General features: G+C 36.7%; 1 protein-coding gene across 1 annotated transcript in view; it reads left to right on the top strand.

Annotated features, from left to right (window-relative positions):
* Positions 1-23,777, top strand: part of PDE10A (phosphodiesterase 10A) — a 298,525-nt gene that overhangs the window by 213,231 nt on the left and 61,517 nt on the right. The window contains 7 exon segments of the mRNA XM_038526520.1: positions 4,920-5,060; positions 7,111-7,266; positions 8,730-8,780; positions 9,856-9,914; positions 11,709-11,760; positions 20,051-20,193; positions 22,759-22,851. Of these exon segments, the coding sequence (XP_038382448.1) occupies positions 4,920-5,060; positions 7,111-7,266; positions 8,730-8,780; positions 9,856-9,914; positions 11,709-11,760; positions 20,051-20,193; positions 22,759-22,851 (695 nt within the window).

The following is a 23,777-nucleotide window of genomic DNA, read 5'->3' as shown; positions in this document are numbered from 1 at the left end:
CTCTTCCTTAGTAGAAGAGGAAATAAAGGGCGTTCTTGGGCAGAAGCAGAAGTCTGTGAGAAATCTGGAGTTGGGAGAGGAAGTAGCATATCTGTGTGTCCTGACCCTTTGCAGAGATTCACATCATGACGCATACAGGGTGCTTTTGAAATATTTGTTGGAAAAACTATTTTTTTCCATGATAAGATTTTGGTTAATTAATCTTTTTTTTTTTTTTTTACAGTTTCTCTCTTTCATACCCAGTCTTTTACTCTGACACATAACATACTTTATGATATTATCATTATAGGTTTTCTTGTGTTATCTCTAAGAGTATTTTGTAAAAGCTAAAATCTTTCAACCCCTACATTTTTTAATTCATAAAGTAAGTTCACAACAGATAGCTCTTCATACATTGGTGTTGAAGGCCAGTTTATAGCAAGTACTTTAAAGTAATGGCGTGACTTCCTCAACTGCATAATGAACTTCAGCAGGTTAATCTTAAGAATCATGCAGTTAGTTCTCCTGAAAGTTCCAGGTGAACCTGGGGCCAGTTGTTCCTGCCCATCTGCATAGCTCTAAATTCGTTTACTGTCCACTGCCATCTAGTGTCTTGTGAGAAAAATAACCCAATGGTAAGCCTATAAATAAGATCACTTTTGAAGTATTTCTAAAATTGATCTGATTGTAAGTTGAAGCCTTAACATTAAAAAAAAAAAATGAAGTTTCATGAATAAAGTGGTCATTGAATTGTGTATGGGAAGGAAGATGAGAAGCAGTGTCTACCACCTGGTGTTTCAATTTAATAGATGTCAGTGAATCGGATTTTCCCTTTTCATCAAAAAATCATGTTTTTTTTCTCAATAAATTATGATAGTCTTTTCTAGTGTTTATTTTCCACCAAATCTATTTGTCCAAATTAGCTTTTTTATAATTTGGATGCTTTTTTATTGCTTCATTAAGTGAACCTACTGGTCATGACTACTGTTTACCAATCGTATCTACTTTTAATTATCTAACCTTAGATATAAGTAGTAAAAATTGCTGTTACTCCAGAAATACAGGCTAGTTTATAAGGGATTTCTTTGAAAAATTGAAGCTCATTTGTCGCTTCCTACTGCACGGCCAGTCTCTTTGATGGTCGTGGGAGGTGGAGGGCTAGTAGCCCCTGGGAGATTCCCCGAACAGAGAGGAACCAACAGCAGTACTTGTCACCGTGCATGTTCTGAATGCAGTTGATTTCTTCTCTGGGAAGAGTAGGTAGAGGTGGCTGAGGTTTGGAACTTTGGACCTTTTCCTTGTTTTTAGTTTAGTTTAGTTTTTTTTTTTTTTTTTTTTTTTATCTCTAGCTTCTAAAATACATTTGTGCTAATAAACGTTTTCATAGATGATGCAGTGTTAGGGCAGGAATTAATTTTAGGGACTCAGTTCAACATTGGATTTTATAGATAAATGATGTAAGTACATGCATAGTAGTCAGTACATTTTAAAATACCATGTAGTGATGTTTGATAAAAAGCAGTTTCTAAAAAAAAAAAAAAAGCAGTTTCTACTCACTCTTATGGAAATAGTGTAATTTTTTAATCTTTATAAAAAATCTTTATAAAGATTTTTTTTTTTTAAGATTTATTTGTTCATTCAGAGAGAGCGAAGAGAGAGGCAGACACAAGCAGGCACCATGCAGAAAGCCCGATGTGGGACTGGATCCTGGGTCTCCAGGATCACACCCCGGGCTGCAGGCGGCTCTAAACCGCTGCGCCACCGGGGCTTGCCCTTTATAAAGATTCCTTCATGCCAAATATCATAGTGATTTTTTTAATAAAATTCCTCTGATGAATCACTGAACTCTACCTTGGAAACTGATGATACACAATATGTTAATTAATTGAATTTAAATAAATATATTTTTAAAAATAAAAATAAAGTTAGTATTTCCTTGATAAGTTTCCATAGAACTTACACCCATCATTGATTAATGCAGTAATGCAGCCCCTTTGCCAATGAAAGATGCAAAGTATATCTTATCCAATGAACTGTGGTTACTTTGAAACATGAGGAACCAAAGCAAGACTTGCTTTGTCAGGTCACAAAATGTACGACAAGTTTATAGTAATTCAAACAGTGTGGTAGATTGTCAACCCACTGTACGTAATTGAGAATTCAGAAAGAGACCCAAGTATACTCGGGGATTAGTATTTGGTGAAGGTAGTAGTTTAGCCACTGGAGAGTGACTCTTGAGTACACAGCTGTCCATTTGATTATTTCTTAGAGTCAATAAAAGTAGGCTTAATGAATCTTCCATATCCTGTGAATACATGTAAGATTCAGCCTCTATTTTAGAGGTTTGTTTCTTATTTTTTCCATTTGCAATAATAGCTGTCCGTTTGTGGGTTCAGTTACAAAGATGATGAAGAACATTAAGAACATGGCATTACAACACAGATTTCAAACTAGTGGTTGATACTGAATCAGAGATGGATGTTATGAGGCGAACCTTTGCACAGGGAATTGTATGGAGTAAAACACAAACAAAAAGGAATGGGAAAGCCCTAATGCAGAGGGGAGAAAGTGAAACCACGTCAGAAACAGGTGTCAATCCCAGGCCGGTCCTCATTTTCCCCTCCTGTCTGAGCTTTTGGCCTTCATTTAACAATTTATTCAGTACTTTTAGCCCTCACCTCCAGCTCTCATTTGGAAACATTTCTACTTGATAAATATGAACAAAAATCATAAACTGGTAAAACAAAGATAAAGTTTCCACGGTAAAGAATTATTTAAATTTTTGGTAACTATCTATTATCCACAAGTTTTTCAGATTCAATGAAGTAGTTGAAAGATTTCCAAACCTTTGATTGTCAGCAAACCTAATATATGGAATAGCTTTCCATACACCTTTGGAAGAAAGCAGTATTTGCTATCTGTTTCTTGTGCTCCATATAGAAACCCTACGTAGAAGTGATAGATATTTTATAATATTACATAAGTGATCTCCTAATAATATAGGATTGTATAAGCTATTCTTTCATTATTGGTTTTTGAAGGTTAATTACAACTTGTAGATACTATTAAATCTAGCCTTGAAAGGCATGTAGCAAAGTCATCCAAAAAGATATCTTGTTTTAGATCTTCAAACAACAAAGCCAAAGCTACCACTGGGAGCTTGCTCCAGAGTACTTTTTGTCACCATCCTGGAAGCTCTATAGGAGCTAGGCAAACCCCTCGGTTTGTTCACATTCATTTCCTGCCTTCATCTTCGGTAAAGAAAAGAACATTGCTCGGCATTCTTCTTATGATTAACTTTCTCATAGTTGGAGAAAATCATTATCAATTCTGATTTTTTCTTCAGGCTGAATATACCACATCCTTTACTTTTTTTCCTTGCAATCATCCCTTCTTCCTGTTCTTAAATAGTTTTTCTACTCTTTTCTCAATCTTAAGAGAAGGTGGCACGCCGATTTGTACCGCAGCAATGATAGACACTAAATCTAATAAAAATCTTACTTCATCTACACTGTAGGAATATTGGTGCATAATAGAACTATGGTAACTTTAAAACCCGTGATGCTGAATTCTAGACTCTTTAAAAGTGAGTAAGGTGGAATTTTCATTTACTATCTTATATGTAGTTAAATTTTAAAAATCTTTTTAAAGCATATAACTTGTAATAAACATTTTTAACTTAATCTCTACAAAGAACCTTTAAAAAATATTTTTCACAGGCATTGATTTACTTAATTACAAATGCTATGTAAGCATAGTCCTGATAAAGATCTACCTGTGAATAAAATATTTTGAATTTCACTTCTCATCTGTAAGTAATGATGATTTATTTAAAGCAGCTGGGGTTGCATCTATGCTCTGCTTTCCTTCTCCCACTCCTACTCAATTGGAGGAGCTCATTTATAGGGTTTACTCTTGTGTGATAGTTGAGTTAGATTTTATAGGAAGGAGTTCTCTGACATTACAGAGCTTGAAAACCACTTATCTAATAAGTGTATGATTATATCTAACTCAAGTTCTTCAACTAGAATTTGCTTAGTAAGTATTAGTAGGAACACGTAGCTTAAGAGGATTATCTAATCTTTAGATTTTAACTTACAGCAATTCAATTTAAGATAAAAGTAAAGTATTGGGAGAATTTATCTGAACCTTAATATTTTTAAATTGAGTAGATAATCATAATACAGTTATGTCACAATATTGCCCCCAATCTCCACGTTATTTGTTTTGAATAGTAATTCTTACTTAGTAGAAATTTATTTAAAATATTGGATTTAGTCAAAATAACTGATATTTTTAAAAACTTCTCAAAATGGTTTCAGTACTTTGCCTTCCCACCTAGTCATTTGAAAGGGAACGATGCAGCCAGATTTGCTAAAAATATTTTGCATAAGAGTATTTCAAATCTATAATTTTATAATCAGGCCAATTTAAAGACTGGAATGATTTGAGTCATTAAAAAAAAGTAATACTGTATTGAGAAAGAAAGATTTTTAATGAAAATGAAAAATGTAACCAAATCAGTTTGACTTATAGTCTTTGATCCTATCTTCTGATCCAGAAGTCCAGTCTCTAGGGGAGGTTGGGCCGGATGTGTATGTGTTTCTTGCTTGACAGAACCTTGACCCTAAGGACAACTTTTTTTTTCCCCATTTTATTGTTTTCTATATATCAAAATAATTTTGGAGGCTATTTTAAGAGTGTTTCTGTGCTTAGACATTCATTGAAGTCCTGTATCTAGCCTGTTTGTGTCCTATAGGGAATACGGGAGAGAATTGCACCTCACATACCCTAGTTTGATCATTGCAAAGCACTTTTCCTCATTTTCTGTCTCTTCATTGGCTTACAGATTCCTCATGACCAATAAGTAGTATCTAGGAGTCTTTTTGTAGTGCCAAAGCACAGGGGGGTCTATAAAACATGTTCTTTCTTCTTGCTAGAGTCTGTGCGTGTTCACTCCACCTGGAATCAAAGAAGGAAAGCCCCGGCTCATTCCTGCTGGGCCTATTGCCCAGGGCACCACCATCTCTGCCTATGTGGCCAAGTCCAGAAAAACATTGCTAGTGGAAGACATCCTTGGGGTAAATGGCTTTTTGCTCTGTAACATTTATAACCTGAAGTATTTATTTCATAAAGATGACATATCATTTTAATGTTATGATTCAAGCCATTTAATAAAACCATTAGAGCAAGATACAGATCAATAAATGGATTTGTATGTAAACTAATTTTTGTTCTCAGAAAATCCTGTCTTACATACCCACCGAGAGCTAGATTTAAATAGTTCTGATTTCAAAACGTACCTGTACAGCTAAGCATAAAATGTATGTTTATATTCATATAAACTAAATGATCACTGTTCTTTGTTTTATATCCTAGCAAGATGTATGTAAATGAGTTAGCTACTGCTCTGTACCATTCTACCCCAAGTTTTAGTGATGTCCTGCAATACCCACTTGTTACTGCTCATGAGTCTGGATTGGACCATTTTGCTCATTGGGCTGTATTCAGCTTGGCTTGCTTATGTATCTGAGATCAGCTGGCTGACACTTAGGAACTGCCTGGCGTCAGAGAACCTCAGTGATTATCACTCCCCTCCCTCCCACCCCACCTCTCATCATGGTGACAGGGCTTCCAGAGAATAAGTCAAACATGGAAGTGAGTTTTCAAGCATCTGTCTGTATCAAATTTACTACCCTTGCATTAGCCAAAGGAAATCACATAAGCAAGCCCAGACGCAGTATTGGAGGCCCATGGGTATGGAGACTGTGACAAATGGAGCCCTTAGTATAGTCTTCCACACTATATGTGAGCACTGTGATGAAATGTCACTATATGAGCTTATACTTTAAAATTTACAAGTATGCCAATGACTATATAGGTGTAATGAAATTGCTTGAGAAAGTGCTAAGTTGGAGTCTTGAAATCTGGATTTTAATTCTGGTTTTGCTACTAATTATCTATACAGATACAGATAAGGAAGGTTGCTGAAAGACATGATCTTCATTGTAAGATCATTTTATGGAGTGCCTAGGTGGCTCAGTCGCTTAAGCCTCTGACTCCTGGTTTCCACTCAGGCCATGATGTCAGGGTGGTGAGATTGACCTCTGCATCAGGCTCTGCACTGAGCATGGAGTCTGCTTGAGATTCTCTCTTTCCGAGTCCCCCCCCCGCCCCGTCCCACACTTGTGTACGCTCTTTCTCAAATAGAATGTTTTCTAAAAAAGATAATTATGTGACATGATAGAGATGCTAACTACCACTACAATGGCAATCGTATTATAATATATAAATATATAACACAAAATCAACATGTTTTATACTTTAAATGTACATAATGTCATGTCAAGCATATTTCAATTTTAAAAAGTTTCAAAAGTAGATAGATACTATACAAATTGTCATTTGAAAATGCTCTATCATATATGCAAGCTTTCAAAAGATCTGTAAGTTACAAATACAGATTTGTACTATTCTTGATTGATGAAAAGCTTCCTACGGACAGCAGAAATTAAACAGAATTGGTAGCTTTGGTATTAATTTATTCAATTCCCTATATTCCTTTGAGTGATTAGCTAAGCTAGAAAGTTATTAAAGTCAAAGAACCAATTGGGTTTTTCCTAAGTAATCGATAATTATTGGATGATTTGAATACTTAATATGAACCTTTGAGATTCAATCAGAATGACTAGCATTAATATACACTTCTGTATTATTCTAACCTTAAAAAATAGAACGGACACAATTTTTTATGTATACTTCCTTCATGTGGTATTTATAAACTGGCAAAGCCCTTGGAAGAGTTCTAGCACATAGAAGGTGATGGTTAAATAGGGATTAGCCATCAAATTTACCTTTATTATTGCATGAAGTTAATATATATTCATTGATTAAATCCATCACAGGGAGAAAGAAACATAAAAGCAATATCTGTGTATAGGTGTTGTGTTGCTAAAGATAAGCATTTTCTTAAATAGAGTTTACAGTGTCCATCCTCATTTGATTTTCCTTTGAAAGGGACTGCCTATTTTTTATTACTAGTATTAGGCAAATTCTGACAAATAAGAATCTTAACATAATGATTCCCATTTCTTTTACTGAATTTATATCTTTCCTTCTTTTATTTTTCAGGATGAACGGTTTCCAAGGGGTACTGGTCTGGAGTCCGGGACTCGCATCCAGTCTGTTCTTTGTTTACCAATTGTCACTGCAATTGGTGATTTGATTGGTATCTTGGAGCTCTACCGGCACTGGGGCAAAGAAGCTTTCTGTATGAGTCACCAGGAGGTGAGGCTAGCCCCTTGACCACACTCATTATTATTGTTCAGTTAATGAATGAGTATTAAAACCACAGTTTGGGCAGCCCTGGTGGCTCAGTGGTTTAGCACTGCCTTCAGCCCAGGGTGGGATCCTGGAGACCCAGGATCGAGTCTCATGTCGGGCTCCCTGCATGGAGCCTGCTTCTCCTTCGGCCTGTGTCTCTGCCTTTCTCTCTCTCTCTCATGAATAAATAAATAAAATATTTATAAATAAATAAGTAAGTAAGTAAAACCACAGCTTGCTTGACAGTGTTTTGATGGTTTTTAAAAACCTTTATTTTTGTTTTGTAGTTACTTGGAGAGAAAACTGATTACATTAGGAATATAGTAATTTATTTTAGTTAAATAGAATCCATTCTAACAATAAAAATAGAAGTATGCTGGAAAAAAAATAGAAGTATGCCATATTGTGCATCAAATAAAGTAGCAAGATGACTTTGGAAAGTTTTTGCATTCTGGTTGTCTATGTTTCCCTAAAAATGTCCTCTTCCTAGAGGATATCCCGAAGAAAGATTCCAACATCAAATACATTTGGAAAACGATGAGTTCCACGCACTATTCCCTGGATCAGAATCGGCTCATTAATCCTTAACCCAAATGCTACAGTGATCTCTCTGTCACTTCCAGCCTACAAATGCGCAAGACCCTCAGTGGCCTATACCCCATCCACTTGGCAGGCCATCCCAGCTTCTGCTCTTCCTCTGTTTAGATTGCACGTGTCCCCTGTTGCCCCCCACCCTAGTTGCTTCCTTCAGGTGCATCCTCACATGTCACCATGCTGAAGAGGAGGCCTTCCCTGAACACTGCTCATAGCCCCAGGGGGATCCTCTGTGGCATTGCCCCTCCATCTGGTGTGACTCTTTTCCTCTGTGTCCCCTTGTCACCAGCTAAGGCCCTGGGCACTTCTTTATTCTTTCTTGTCTTTCTTCTACAGTCTTCTATGAACTGTGCTGGTACTGGCGGTGCTGTGTCTCCAGCACCTAGACTAGTGCCTGTTACCGAGGAGGCACCCAGTGGATGTGTGGGAAGTGAATGAATAATAAAAGAAGTAGAATAGCTAGTAATTTGAGAACTTGTCAGCAAAATTTTAGAAATATTTCATCATTGTAAAGTGGTCATTGAAGCCATTTTAATAGTTTTTTTGTTAAACTGAAAAATAATTATTTTATGTGAAAATCATTGGATGATGGCTCTCTTAAGCAATTCATCTTGCTTTTTGTCTACAGTTAAGAGGAGTGAGAGAACATTAAACTCAGTTATAAAGGGGCTGGAAATGTAAAAGACAAATCCTGTACATATTTAATTCTCTATTTGGCAAAATATTCAAATACTCAGCAGCCTCAGAAAATACTTCATATGCATTTATGCTAGAGTCCTTTGTTAGGATGTCCGCATATGACTAATCAAAGGGTGTTTCATCCTTTTTTTTAGGTTGCAACAGCAAATCTTGCCTGGGCTTCAGTAGCAATACATCAGGTGCAGGTGTGCCTTGGGGTGTTTTTACGGGACTCCCTAAGGGGAGCTGTTTAAAGTATAGCCACTGGGGGATAGGGTGGGGGTTAATAAGTGACCCTAATGTGTTATTTTGGATATTAGGTATTTTGTTATTTCTAAAATTTTGTGTCTATTCATTTTTATTTACTTATTCCCTGCCTTAAATATCTTACAATTATTTATATATATATGTGTGTGTATGCATATATAGAATTATAATATATATGATTATAAATCATTTATGCCATAAATGATACATGTTCTATTACGGTTTTTGTTTTGTTTTGTTTTCCATTTCCTTTCCAAGGAAAGGAACAATCTCCTACTGGCAATAGCATTGCTATCTTTATGACTCCATTTCCTAAATTAAAGTGTCCTCTAAACCAAATGGTATACAAAAACTTTTATCTCACATTTAAGATACCTGCTTCTCTAGAAAACATGATTTAATTAAAAATATTACAAGCCTTGTCGAGGTTCCTTGTAACTAGACTTTAGAGTTCAGGGACACAGTAGTGGTATAATTCTGCTTTGTATCTTCCACTTTTCATTGTTGTCTTTTTTTAAAAATCCATTTCAGCAAACTCAGGCTCTGTGATGAGAGGAGAAAAACGTATAGGATAATAGTATGAGACCTCTCAGATCTGATCGTATCAAGGATAAGTGGGACATGTGCCCAAGTTGCATTTTTTAAAGTGTAAAGTAGTTTTAAAGAGCAACTCTGGACATAGACTGCCTTGATCTGCATGCTGGCTTCGTCACTTACTGACTCCAGAGTAGGATCATGGTCTAAACTTCTTTATGCTCCAATTATAAAAGTAAATCCCAAATCTGTAGAGTTTTGTGGTGATTAAATGACACAGTAACCCTAAAGCTATAGAACACAGCTCAGTGCATTTAAGCATTCAATAAATATAACTTGTTACTATAGTATTACTACTTAAAAAACAGTGATTGTGTTGTGTCTTTTAAAATAAAATATGGTATGTAGTACTCAGGGGAATTGTTATTTTAAAAAAAGTAGAAGTCTCGTATGACTCACGTCCATTACTTTATACGGCAGGTGTGCAGAGGCCTTGCGAAACAAACTGAGCTGAATGACTTCCTACTGGATGTGTCCAAGTAAGTCTTTGTTTGTGGGGTGGCAGGCCGTTTCCTCAATCGGTGCTTTAGAATAAGTGCAGACCAAGGAATAGGCACCACATGAGCCGTCTGTAGGAAGGGTGCTTGCTCCGGACCATTACATTATATTCTCCTCCGTGCTCAGTTAACGAGTGAAGGACTGCGGATGTTCGTGTGCTCCTGTTAATTTGCAGTCTGGTGTATCTTTTCCAAGTAGACTCACTAGAGGGTGTTAAAGACACTAAGTATTTCTATTTTTGTAGGAGAGAATGCAGAGCAGTAGAAGAGGAGGAAATGTTCTAGTTTATTATTTTCCAAAAAGTCCTCTCTGGCATTTTCTATAAATATGTCAGCAAAATATGTTATCAGTATTATTATTTTACTTTGCCCATGTTTGGTAGCTCAGATATCATTTTAAAGAAAATGTTCCATTTTTCTGAAATTGGACCTAGAAAAACCTCATTGGGCTGGCAGTGAAAGCAGTTACAGATACTTCTTACAGTCGAGATTCGTAATTGGTTTTGCCTGCTTCAGGCAAGATTGTCCATAGATCTGACCCTCTACTGAACTGCTGAAATCTAAGATAATGCCCCAGGATGTGGTCACTTCAGGGTCATGTCCTCTGGCAAGTTAATAGAAGAATAACATACCTGTTCTTCACCAGCAGCAGTTCTGACTGTGCTCTCTCTCTTACATCACTCTGGCAGCACCTACTAACATGGGCATCCAGAAGTGTTGTAATCTCCATCACTAATTATACTGAAGTTGCTGTTTGTGACACATGGGTTTCTTGAAATGTGGAATTAGAGAAGCATGGACATAAGAGTGCTCAGCTATGTCTGAGACAGAATCAGTGTCTCTGGGACACATGACATTACTACCTGAGAACACGTGGAAAGGGGAGCCGTGCACCTTCCCCTGCTCTAGTGTATCTGAATACCTTGAGAGTCTTCCACAGTCTGGTTAAATCCCTGTAAATCTCTCCTCTAGGGGAAACCCATTTGATTTTACCATCTTTCCTGCTGTGCGTTCCTCAGAGCAGTGATTAAGCATGTGCTAAGTCTTATTGGCTCCAAACTGACTAATTTGTCTTTTCAACAAAAGGCATTGTTTATCACTATTAAGTTATCTTATTTCTGAGTACATTGCTAAATTCACAGGAACCTAAAGTGAAAGCGGTACCTTGCCAATAGATCCTATATCAACATATTCCCTGAAATACATTCCTACTAATTCATCTGTTTATCAGGTTGACATTTTAATGGAGGTGCCATATATCTCCAAGAGATTTACTTGCTGTTTGTAATAATGAGTATATAATTCACTTGTGCAAAGTCGGTAGGCCATTATCATTTCTTGTATTCTGATATTTCTTCTCAAAGGAATTACATTGCTTTCTCAGTACAGTTAAACTAACATTTTAACTATATTAATGAGATTTACCAAATTTAAATATTTTTGTTTCAGATATTCATGAAAATATTAAATCTGGTGAGCCCAATTTTATCCCTTCATAGTTTTAGTTAAATACTACAAAACTTTCTCTCAAAATAGGTACTTACCAATAAAATAATTACTTAATTTATCCTCTGAAATTAGAGCCTTCATACCAAAGTAAATGATAAAGTTTCATTTATCTCTCTAAAGTAATATTATTGTCCGTTTCCACAAAAGGACAGAAATCAACATATATGTTTTTTGCTTAAATGTAGAGAAAACTGGGAAATGTATTCAGTTTAATATGTTCTGTGTTCTTATTTAGATTAATTACCAGTTTTATGTTCCTTTTTTCAGGACGTATTTTGATAACATAGTTGCAATAGACTCTCTACTTGAACACATAATGGTAGGTTGCTTTTTATCTTGAAAATGATTGTATTGAACCCTTAGATTCATGTCCTAATATATGGTGGAATATTTTCATGTATTGGGTATATAAACAGTTTTAAATATGATGAAAAGATGGTGCTTGGTGGGTGGAGGTGTTGCTCTGATTTGTCACTTTTGATTAATTTTGGAGGGGTTTGGATAACTTTTGGAAAAATATCTGTGTTTTTCATTATTTAGTGGTGAGCTATACTTTGAGAAAACATTTAATTCCTTTTTATATTCTCCAAAACACCTTTTGCATATCAACTAGATTAGGAATTCCCAACTGATTCTTTTGATCTTGAGATTGATTCTATTTACTTTCGTCTTAAGTCTTCCTCTCTATCTGGAAGACTAACAGGTACTTGGAGCTGAAAGCCATAGGAAGTTGAGTTTCATCTGTATTTTCTTGTTGCTGCTTTAGTGCTCTGGCAAGACTCCATTAGAGAAGTGGCTTCTGGCCAAATTGACCTGTATGTGTGCTCCACACATGATCAGGCTTCTTGGTACCATTCTTACCCTGTTGTGTATTTTGATAAGGGTTCTTGCTCCATCCCATTTTCCTGTCTTTTCTCAAAAGATAGTAAGCCTGCACAATACATTATAGGCTTATAGGCTCGGTTCCAGTCTTCATGATACACTATGATGTATTTCTCTTTGATATCATGGCAGGTGAGTATGGAGTGTGATATGCTCTGTGTTTTGTAGACAGAAAGTTTATGAAGGGAATTAGTAACATTAGGGGTTATTGCTTTCAGCCCATTCCTTACATAGTTATATTGGTGGTTTTATTTGGATGAAAAAGAGTACTTAGTTGCATTGTAAAAAATTGTTTGGTTATAACAAAATTTCAGGAGTTTGTAAAGAAGTCAAAAATATTAAGAAAACTAAAAATATAAATATATGGATTGACACAGCTTGACTAGGGGTATAAGAAACACTCATTGACTGATATTATTAATGTTATCTTTTCATTTTTTAATTTAATTTAATTTATTTATTTATGAGAGACAGAGAAAGAGTCAGAGACACAGGCAAAGGGAGAAGCAAGCTCCATTCAGGGAGCCCGATGTGGGACTCGATCCTGGGACCTCAGGATCACGCCCTGAGCTGAAGGCAGACGCTTAACCCACTGAGCCACCCAGGCATCCCCGTAATGTTATCCTTTTAAAAACAATTAATTGAGATATAATTCACATATCACAGTATTCATCCATTTAAAGTGTTCAATTCAGTAGTTTTTAGAATATTCAAAGATATGTGCAACCATCACCAGTCAATTTAGAACATTTTCATTACCTCCAAAAGACACTCCATATCCTTTTAGCCATCACCTACTCATGCCCTCATCCTACTGCCTCCCACCACTCTCTCCCCAATCTTAAGCAACCACTAATCTACTTTTTTTTTTTATGTATTTACCTATTCTGGACATCTCACATAAAAGAGATCAGTAATGTGTGGCCTTTTATGCCTGGCTTTTTTCACTTAGCACGCTGTTTTCAAAGTCCACCCATGCTGTAGCAAGTTCCAGAACTTCATTCCTTTTTATGGCTAAGTGATACTCCATTGTATGGATATCCATACCACATTTTTTATCCTTTCATTGGCTGATAAATATTTGGATTGTTTCCACGTTTTAGCTAATGTGAAAAGTGCTTTGAACATCTCTATACATTTCTTTTTTATTTGAATACTTGTTTTCAGTTGTTTTGGGTGTATCCTTAGGAATGGAATTGCTGGTTCATATGAGAAGTGAGTGTTTAAGTTTTCAAAGAACTGCCAGACTGTCTTCTGTGCAGTTGTATCATCTTACATTCCCATCAGCAGTGCACACAGGTTCCAGCTTCTCCATATTCTCACCAATGCTGGCTATCATCTAGCTTTTCAGCCTAATACCAGTATTATCCAAAGGTAGAAAAAAGAAAAGCCCTTGAGCAGAAGATTGATACAAAAAGTAAGAAATAAATGAGAACCACAAATCCAGGAGTAAAGATTACATCACAGCTAAAAAGAGCGTTCACCCCAAGAATGCAAGAGTGGTTCAACAGTAAGCAACAGAGTGATTTAATTCCTAATTCTAACTGAGTAAAGGAAGAAAAACTACATCATTGTAATGAGACACAAAGATTTTGTAATGCTCAACACCCAATAGATGCAAACTCAGCAAATTAGGAATAGAAGGAAAACTCGTTAAGTTGTTAAATAGTATCTGGTGGGGACAACAGACACTCTTGACAGTGTAGGAGGAGAACTTTATACATTGAGGAGAATCTGTTAAGCTCACTGCTTGCCTCCAGCACTGTTCTTGTTTTCACTGAATTCTAAATCCACTCTTGTTATCAGAAACCGTTTCCACTTACAAGTAAACCTCTGTGTGTGGGTGCACATGTGTGCACATGTGCATGTATAGGAGAGGCGGATGGCTTTTAGAATGACCTTCTAATGCTTGGAGTTCATAAATATTCTCAAAATATATCTAGGATTTCCCAATTTCTTTTCAGTGTGTGAGAGCACCATTTCAAACTGAAAGCCTAATATTTGGGGAGAATGAAAAATGTGAACATGTTCAAAATCACTAATCTTAAAACAGAAGACTTGCTCACTGCCTACAATTGTTCTTAAGTTGATTTTCTTGATTTTCAACATAATAACATTATCACTGAACAGTAAAACTTTGTCTTATCAAATATGTGTAGTCTTATCTTTTTCTTACCCAAGTGTGTGTGTTTTTTTTAATTGAAGTGTAACTGACAAACAACATTGTATTAGTTTCAGGTGTACAATGTAATGATTCATTGCCTGCGTACGTGACGAAGTGATCACCCTAATAAGTCTAGTTATCAAAAGTCACCATAAAAGGTTACCCACCCTGGGGATCCCTGGGTGGCTCAGCAGTTTAGTGCCTGCCTTTGGCCCAGGGCACGATCCTGGAGTCCCGGGATCGAGTCCCACGTCAGACTCCCGGCATGGAGCCTGCTTCTCCCTCCTCCTGTGTCTCTGCCTCTCTCTCTTCTCTATGTCTATCATCAATCAATCAATCAATCTTAAAAAAAAAGGTTACCCCCCAATTTTTTTTTTATGATGAGAACTTTCAAAATCCACTCTCCCAGCAACCTTCAAATATGCGCTGTAATACCATTGAATATAGTCACCATGCTGCACACCACATCCCCGTGACCTCTTCATTTCACAATTCGAAGTCTGTACCTCCCACCTGCCTCCATTTTGTCCACCCACACTCCCCTCCCAACTGGCAACTGCCACCCTGTTTTCTCTATCCATGGATTTTGTTTTGTTTTGTTTGTTTTGTCTCTTAGGTACCAAATAATACTTGACTTACCCTGTCTGACTTATTTTACTTAGCATCATAGCCTTCAGATCCATTTGTCTTGTCACAAAAGGCAAGATTTCATTCTTTTTTATGACTGAATAGTATTCTATTATATGTACATATACTGCAGATTATCCACTTATCCATTGGTGGATTGGTTGTTTCTGTATCTCGACTATTGTAAATAATGCTGCAAAGAATGCGATGGTGTAGATATATTAGTGGTTTTGTTTTCTTAGAGTAAGTACTCGAACGTGGAATTCTTGGGTCATATGGTAGGTCTGTTTTTAGTGTTTTTAAGAACTTTCCATAGTAGCTACACTAATTTACATTCCCACCAACATTGCGCAAGAATTCTCATTTTTCCACATGCTTTCCAGCATTTGGTATGTCTTATCTTTTTTACACTGGTCCTTCTAACAGGTTTTGGTTGATACCTCATTGTGGTTTGGTTTGCATTTCCCTGGTGATTAATAATGCTGAGCATCTTTTCATGTGCCAGTCAGCCAACTGCAAGTCTTCTTAGGAAAAATGTCTGCTCAGATCCTCCGCCCATTTATTAGTTGGATTGTTTTTTGCTATTGAGTCATATGAATTTTTAAGATATATTTTGGATATTTGTATTTACAGATACATAATTTGTAAATATTTTCTTCCATTCAGTGGGTTCCCTCTTCATTTTGTTGATGGTCTCCTTTGCTGTGTAGAAGCTTTCTAGTTTGAGTAGTCCCACTTATTTTTGCTTTGTTGCCTTTGCTTTTGGAATCAGATCCAAAAACAAAAACAATCAAATGAAAACATTGCCAAGACCAGTGTCAAAGAACTTGCTGTCGGTGTTTTGTTCTTGGAGTTTTCTGGTTTCAGGTCTTCCATTCAAGTCTTCAATCCATTTTGAGTTAATTTTTTATATGTTATAAAATACTAGTCCAATTTCATTCTTTTCCATTGTGGCTGTCTAGTTTTCCTGGCACCATTTATTGAAGAGACTGTCCTTTCTCTATTTATATTCTTGCCTTCTTTGTCGTAAATTAATCAACCATTTATGTGTGGATCCTCTATTCTGTTCATTCGATCTACATTTCTACCATTCTGTTTTGATTCCTATAGTTTTGTAATATAGTTTGAAATCAGGGAACATGATATTTCCAGCTTTGGTTCTTTCTCGAGATTGCTTTGCCCATTTGAGGTATTTTGTGGTTACATACTCATTTTTTTTGTTCTAGGTCTATGAAAAATTCCATTGGGATTTTGATAGAGATTGCATCAAATCTGTAGATTGCTTTGGATAATCTGGATATTTAACAATATTAGTTCTTCCAATCCATGAGTGTGGAGTATCTTTCCGTTCAGTGTCTTTCGTTTTTTTCATCAATGTCTTAAAATTTCCAGTGTATAGGTCTTTCACTTCCTTGATTAAATGTACTCCTAGGTATTTTATTCTTTGGATGCAAATATAAATGGGATTGTTTGCTTAGTTTCTCTTTCAGATAGTTCATTGTTGGTGTATAGGAATGCAACAGGGAGTGCCTAGGTGGCTCAGGCGGTTGAGCATCTGACTTGGTTTTGACTCAGGTTGTGATCTCATGGGTTGAGCATTGGGTTCACACTCAACAGGGAGTCTGCTTAAAGATTCTCTCCCTTTGCCCCTCCCCCCACCCATTCCCTCCCTCTCAAATAAATAAATAAAATCTTTTTTTTTTAAAGGAAGGAATTCAGTACATTTTTGTTATGTTTTTGTACCCTCCAACTTTACTGAATTTGTTCATTAGTTCTAACATAACAATTCTTTTTGGTGGAGTTTTTAGGGTCTTCTATATATCAAATCAGGTCAGTTTTACTTCTTTTTATCAAATTTGGTTGCATTTTATTTCCTTTTCTTGCATTGTTGCTCTGGCTAGAACTCTTAATACTATGTTGAACAACAGTGATGAGAGTGAGTATTCTTGTCTTATTCCTAATCCTAAAGGAAATGCCTTCAGCTTTGTATCATTGAGTGTGATGTCAGTTCTCCCATGTTTGGTGAGCATCTTCAGGGCTGTGACTTTGAATTCTATCAGTAAGCCTCTTATGTCCATTTCATTAGTTGTTTTTCCTGAGGTTTTACCTTACTCCTTTGTTTGGAACATGTCCTCTGTTTTCTTCATCTTGCTTGACTCTCTGTGCTTGTTTCTATGTAGTACGTGACACAACTGCCTTGTGCTGGTGCTGAAGGAGGGACCTTGTATAGGTAGTGAACCCTATCATCCCACTCACCCTAGTGCTTGTTGTCTTCCAGCCTTGTGGTTATCGAAGTGGCCTGATTTATCCTTGATGGGTCCCCATTGCTATGGGCATGTCAAGACGTAGCAGTGTTGCACAGGGGAAGGTTTTGGTCAGCACCGGGTGTCTGGCTGATTGGAACTGAGAGCATCAGGCAGCAACTCTGGAAGTATGTGGTGTAGACAATCCCATGGGACCACAGTGTGAGCCCTGCTGGCCTCCAGACCATGTGACCTGGAGAGGTCTGCAGGGTGACAGCTGTAAAAATTGGGGCTCCAGATAAGTGTATGAACTCCTTCCTGAGAGGTAGCAGCGAGTTGTCACAAGGCCAGGGGAAAGCATGGAGATGGTGTCCCTGCTTTCCCTGATGAGTCCTCCATGGTCTTTCGTTTTTATCGTTTTTATTATGAATGATTGCTGAATTGCATCACATGCACTTTGACAACCATGAAGGTAATTGTGTGATTTTTTCCTTTGTTTTATTGCAATTATGAAATAATAGAGTTTATGATACTAAACAGTTCTGATTAAAGTGTAATTTTTAAATACCATAATCTTAATTTATCCCTGAGTTTGATTTGCTAAAATCTTTATTTGAGTTCTTTTCTGTTTCCAAGGTCAAGTTAGCCTGTGATTTTCTTTTTTATAGTATCTCTGTCAATTTGCAGTATCAGTGGTGTAGCAGGGGTTCTAAAAATAACTGAAAAGGTTTTGTTCTTTCTGAACATAGAACACTGTAAATCAGATGTGAATTTATTTGTTGAAGATTCTTAAGTAATTCTTTTTTGAAATCATTTTGGCTGAGGCCTCTTATGGGGATAATTCTTTGACAGTTTTACAGTTCTCTTTTTGATTAACTTCTATTCAGATTTTTCAGCTTCTTTTTCTAGAAAATTTCCTTTTTCTAGAAAATTATCTATTCCATTCAGACCTTTATAAATATTAACATAAACAGGTGCCAGAGTATGAAACAATTAACATGACCTAGGCATTAGGGACACAAATTTCACTTTTCATAATGTCATCTCTAATAGTATAGAATCATGATTATTATTTGATAATTCAAGATCCCATGAGTTTGCAGGATAAATGGGTGATTCTTCTGTTTGCCAGCAATACTATCTCCCTAACTTTTTGTCATTCATCCTTCCTCAAATATTTATTGAGGGTGCTTAGGCTATGGAGATCTTATATGTTCTAACCTACAGGTTGGCAAACTTTTTTTTGTTAAATGTCAAATAGGAAAGTTTTATGCTTCGTGGGCTGTACTCTATTGCATTCACTCAGCTCTGGCATTGTAGCAGATTCGTAAAGGAATGAACATAATTCTTTCCCAATAGAACTGTATTTATAAAAACAAGCAATGGACTAGATTTGGCAGATGGACTTTAGTTAGCTGACCTCTACTCCAGACATTGTGCTGGGCTTTTGGAATACTGTGGGGGGAAGGAAGCAGTTTCTGCTGTCACAGAACTCACAGTCTAATGGAAAGAGACAGACTAAGTTCTCATACCAATAATACCCAGTATACTCACTCCGTGGCATGGCCAATGTTTGTTGAGTGAGTGAATATAGTTTATAAAGACGAGAGTTTATAAAGACAAGTAGTTTTACATGAGATTTTATGTTTTCCTCTGGCCACAAGGTGGCCCATGTCCCTCTTGCATAGACTTTGATGACTGTTTTTCTCTGAGAATCAACACGTTTTCTCTGGGCGGTAATTTTACAACTAAAATCTGGAAGAGGGTTGAGCCTGCCAGAGTTCTCAATTGAGGTGAATATGCTAATTGCATCGTAACTGTAGTCCCAACTCATGAAGGACAGTGGGATAGTTCAAGCATTAAAGAAATAATTGTGGAGGGAAATTGATGAACGAGTGAATGACAATATGAATACACAGTTTTCCAGTTAGAAATGAAAGAGCATATTTGTTGTAAGAATATAGGCCATGAAAACAGTTAATATGAGTTCAAATACCCAATCTGCCATTTACTAGCCGTGTAGTGGACAAGTTTAGTTACCTCCCTGCCTCAATTATCCTAACCCGTGAAGTGGAGATAAAAATATTCCCTGACTTAATATTGTGACTGTGGGGATTAAGTGAGGGAAGGCACCTAACGTGTGTGAAAGTGTCGGCCCAGAGTAGACACTTAATAATTCTTACACGCTATTTAGTGGAACAAGTAAAATGCAACAAATGTGAATATATGAACCTCATTAGAAGTTACATTTCATATTTTTTTACAACTGCTATGTCACGAATGCCAACCATTCAAAATGGATGCTGGCCTTAGAGTTGGCAGAGGCTCACACCAGGCATGAGGCTAAGCCCTAGACGTCCTGGAAGGGGGGCCAGGGTGGCAGCAGGGCCCAGAGGGAGTGGGGCCAGCAGCTGCTTTCCAATCCACACAAAAGTTTAGTAGTATTTCAACATCAGCACCTTGGTGTGCATGTATAGCAGCTGTTACTCATTCATGTTGGTACTTGCTAGTGTCAGCACATTACCAGTGACATAGATTTTTTTGTACTTGTATACCTATAATTATTTGGTTGTGCTAATTTTCTACCCGGTTAGAGTATAGATCAGCTGGAATTTATATTTATTTCTGATAAAGTTTTCCTTTAAACTCTGAATTTCTCATTGGCTTACTCTTGTTTTATTGTTTGTCTTTAGATATATGCAAAAAATCTGGTGAATGCCGATCGTTGTGCACTTTTCCAGGTGGACCATAAGAACAAGGAGTTATATTCAGACCTTTTTGATATTGGAGAGGAAAAGGAAGGCAAACCTATCTTCAAGAAGACCAAAGAAATAAGGTACAGCTGGAAGTAGAATGTCCATATGCTGTGACTGCAGCTGTGCGGGTGTCCTGTTACCCACGTTTCTGTGCCTATTCACAGGTGCGCTGACAGTACTTGTCATGCTGTGATATCATTCCCACCAGGACCCGCCTCCTGAAGGTAGTACTTCTGGGAATGACATTGCAGTGCCAGCGAAACCGCGCCTAGGAAGCTTTAGCGTCACTCCTGGAAATGCCGTCTTCCGGAGGCGGTCCTTTTGGAAATCATGTTGGAAAAACTTACTAGTGCTCCCAGGTAGGTAAAGGTACATCCCACCTGGAGTCTGCAGGTTCCCCTATGTCTAGGAACAGGGTGTATTTAGAAAATACTGCCCCTAACCTGTCCTGGACTGCAGGGCTGTCTCCAAGTCCAGACTATAATGGAAATTGACCTGGTATATTTAATGACTTAAACACACTGTTCTGTAACTGATCAGTTCATTTAATCCATCATATAGCACACTTTTGTAGCATCTGAAAACTAAAGCCTTCTTTTGACCTTTAAATGGCAGTAGCTACTGTCACGTAGATGAACAGAGTGGAGTTTGAGTGATGGAGGCAAGCTTTTTCCATCATATCACAATCTTAGCATCTACAAGGAGCACTGTCACCAAACTTTTAAGAATCAAGCTTAACGTTTAAAAATTGACCTTTTTTTTTTTTAGACATTTGCACCCCTTTTGCTTATGTATCTTGTTTACCTATTTTCCCACATAATAACGTAAAGAACTTGGGTAGTTACAACATGGTAGTAAAACAGTATTCCTTATTAATTATGAGTTGCTTTCCATGTGTCCTGTCGCTTAAGAGAGCTAAGCAGATGTGAAAGAAACAGGAGTGTGGCCCTGAGCCAGGCCTCCCTACTGCCTATCACACAGTACTTCCCATTCTGTAGCCCTAGGGTGACAGATCCTATATTCCACACTCAAAGAACTCTGAATTAGAGGCACTGTTGAGATTTTTTTTATTTTTACCTGTTTTATTTTTGGTTTATTTGTTTTTTAGACCTGAGTAAATCAGTTTGGATAGGTAAAGTAATTTTTCATTAGGGTAAAGTAATTTCTCATGCTGAGGGTTCAAGTGTTCTTCGCAGTGCTGGTATTGATCTCATTTCACAATAACTTGAAGTTCGTGTTGGCAAGCAGGGGAGGAACAGTGAGGGAATGCGGCTGGCTACAGCTCTGTCAATGGACCAGTTGATGCCAGCCATTTATGCACGGGGCTGCCTCTTAATTATCTCCTGCTGGACACAGCAAACCAAGAAAATCAGGCATAAATCATGATGTGGATTCTGATATTCTTTGCTTGCAGCGGTTGAATTTGTTCTGTCAAACATCAATTTGTTCTTTGACATTGGTCAAAGCACAGAAAACCAGGATGAAACAAGCTTGCTTCTTAAGCAATGCTGAGTTCACTTTTTGGTGTTTTAAGAAAGTTAATTCTCTTGTGTCAATTATCTTCTGTTTTTTTCCCTTAAGGTTGAGCTTTATTTCAATAATGTTGAATAGTGCCTGTTATTAATTATTGCCTAAAATGTTGAAAATGTAATATTATGGGAATTATTTTCAAGCTATTGAAATCTAGATATTATGGACTATAGACCTCTTTCTTAACTACTTTTGAAATGAATGCATGTATTATGTGATATTGTAATAAGAAAACTATTTATAAAATGAGAATATATTCGTAAAACAAAGTGCTGATATTAGATACCGAAACATAATTAAGTGTAATCAGATGTTTATATTTTTGACTGCTTTTAAATTTAACAAATTAGAGAAGTAAAGATACTAGAAGTTATAAATTGTGTTATTTTTATATAATCCTTGTGTTGCAAAAACCTTTGAGTCCCAGTCCTGCAATAGTATTCTCAACATCAGATATAGCCTAGAAGTTTGGTTATATTGTGGTGGAAAATACACTGGTGTAGACCTGCATTCTTGTTTTTATTGTGCCACTAACTTTTTAGGAATGTTGGCAAGTTACTGAACCTAATGAGCTTCCATTCACACTACCGTGAGAATTAAGAAAATTTATGTTGAGAGGCACTTGTCTGGTTTAGTCAGTAGAGCGTGGGACTCTTAATCTCGGAGTCATGAGTTCAAACCTCACATTGAGCATGGAATAAAAAGTAAATAAAGAAAGAAAAATAATTAAAGAAAATTTATGTTGAAGCATCTTGTAAATTATAAGGTACTTGTAAATTATAAGGCAAATATAAAGAATTATTATCGGTCAGTAGAGGAGAGTGCTAGTTAATCTCTCAGTTTCAATTTGTGATCCAGTATAATTAAATATATTGTGGGTTCTATCTTAAAACAAGCTTCTCAAATGATTTATTTGCAGTGTTTCTCTGCAGTGTTTCTCTGCTTTACCTTTACATGTTATATAATAAGAGGATTTTTGAATATGTAAATGTAAAATTAATGCAAGTATTTAAAATAAAACAGTGCTTTTTAATATTTAGTGGTAGTGAAATGTTTCAAATTATTTTAGAACATCACTGTCTTAAGTAGCATGTCCCTCTCTTTTATATCTGCAGATTTTCAATTGAGAAAGGAATTGCTGGTCAGGTAGCAAGAACAGGGGAAGTCCTGAACATTCCAGATGCCTATGCAGACCCACGCTTTAACAGGTGAGAAGTAGTTTGTGTCCTCAGCAATCTCTCCTTCGTGTCCCATGTGGCTGCAGCCTCTGCGCTGGAGCCCCCAGATCCCCACATGTCTGCTCAGTTAGCGCCTTTGTTTTCATTATAGTGTTAATCATTCTGTCCTGGGCATTTGCTCCACAAGACCATGCCCTACAGGCAGTAACACCTACTGATGAAAGTACCTACTCGTGATTCAATTCTGTCATGTATCAGCTCTAGAGAGACCTGGAGTGAGTTGGTTTTGCTGAGCCTCTGTCTCCTCATCTTTAAAATGGTACAATAATGCCTATTCTATAGGGTGGTTTTTGTTTGGTAAGATTAGAGAAAATATTCATAAGAGCTCTGGCAACTTCACCTGACACAAAATGGGAACTCCATAAGTTGCTGCTTTTATTAGAGATTATTAGAAGTTGGGATGTTAGATGGCTTATAAAGATTTTTTGTTTTGTTTTGAGTTCTTTGAAGAACTAGGAACCAAATTATGTAATCTGATTTTAATAAATCTCTAGAAATTGAAAGTCTCAAGATTGATGTTGTGACTGGTAGGGAGTCATGGTTCAGGTATTTTGGCAGTAGTGTTCCCTTAATTCAAACATTTGGTTCACCTTAAGAGACAATTAAATAGCATAAACAATTTTTTTTGGAAATTTGATTAGTGTCCAATATGTGCACAGTTATATCCCAGGGGTACATTTTATCAGTAAATTAAGGGTATGCAGAAAATCTCAGGGTTTTTAAAAAAAAAAACCATACTTGTTATTTTAGTGCTGAAGTATTGAAGATATTTGCATATCCTTATTTTAAAACTGTCAACTTTTAAGAACATGAAAAGGCAAGCAACAGATTGTGAGAAAATATTTGCAAAATGTGTATCTGACAAAATACTTGCTTCCAGAGTATGTAAACAACTG

This window comes from Canis lupus, chromosome 1 (genome assembly GCF_011100685.1).
Source record: "Canis lupus familiaris isolate Mischka breed German Shepherd chromosome 1, alternate assembly UU_Cfam_GSD_1.0, whole genome shotgun sequence".
Taxonomy (NCBI): domain Eukaryota; kingdom Metazoa; phylum Chordata; class Mammalia; order Carnivora; family Canidae; genus Canis; species Canis lupus.
Note: the sequence above shows the minus strand (reverse complement) of the source record. Positions and strands in the feature narration are given on the sequence as shown.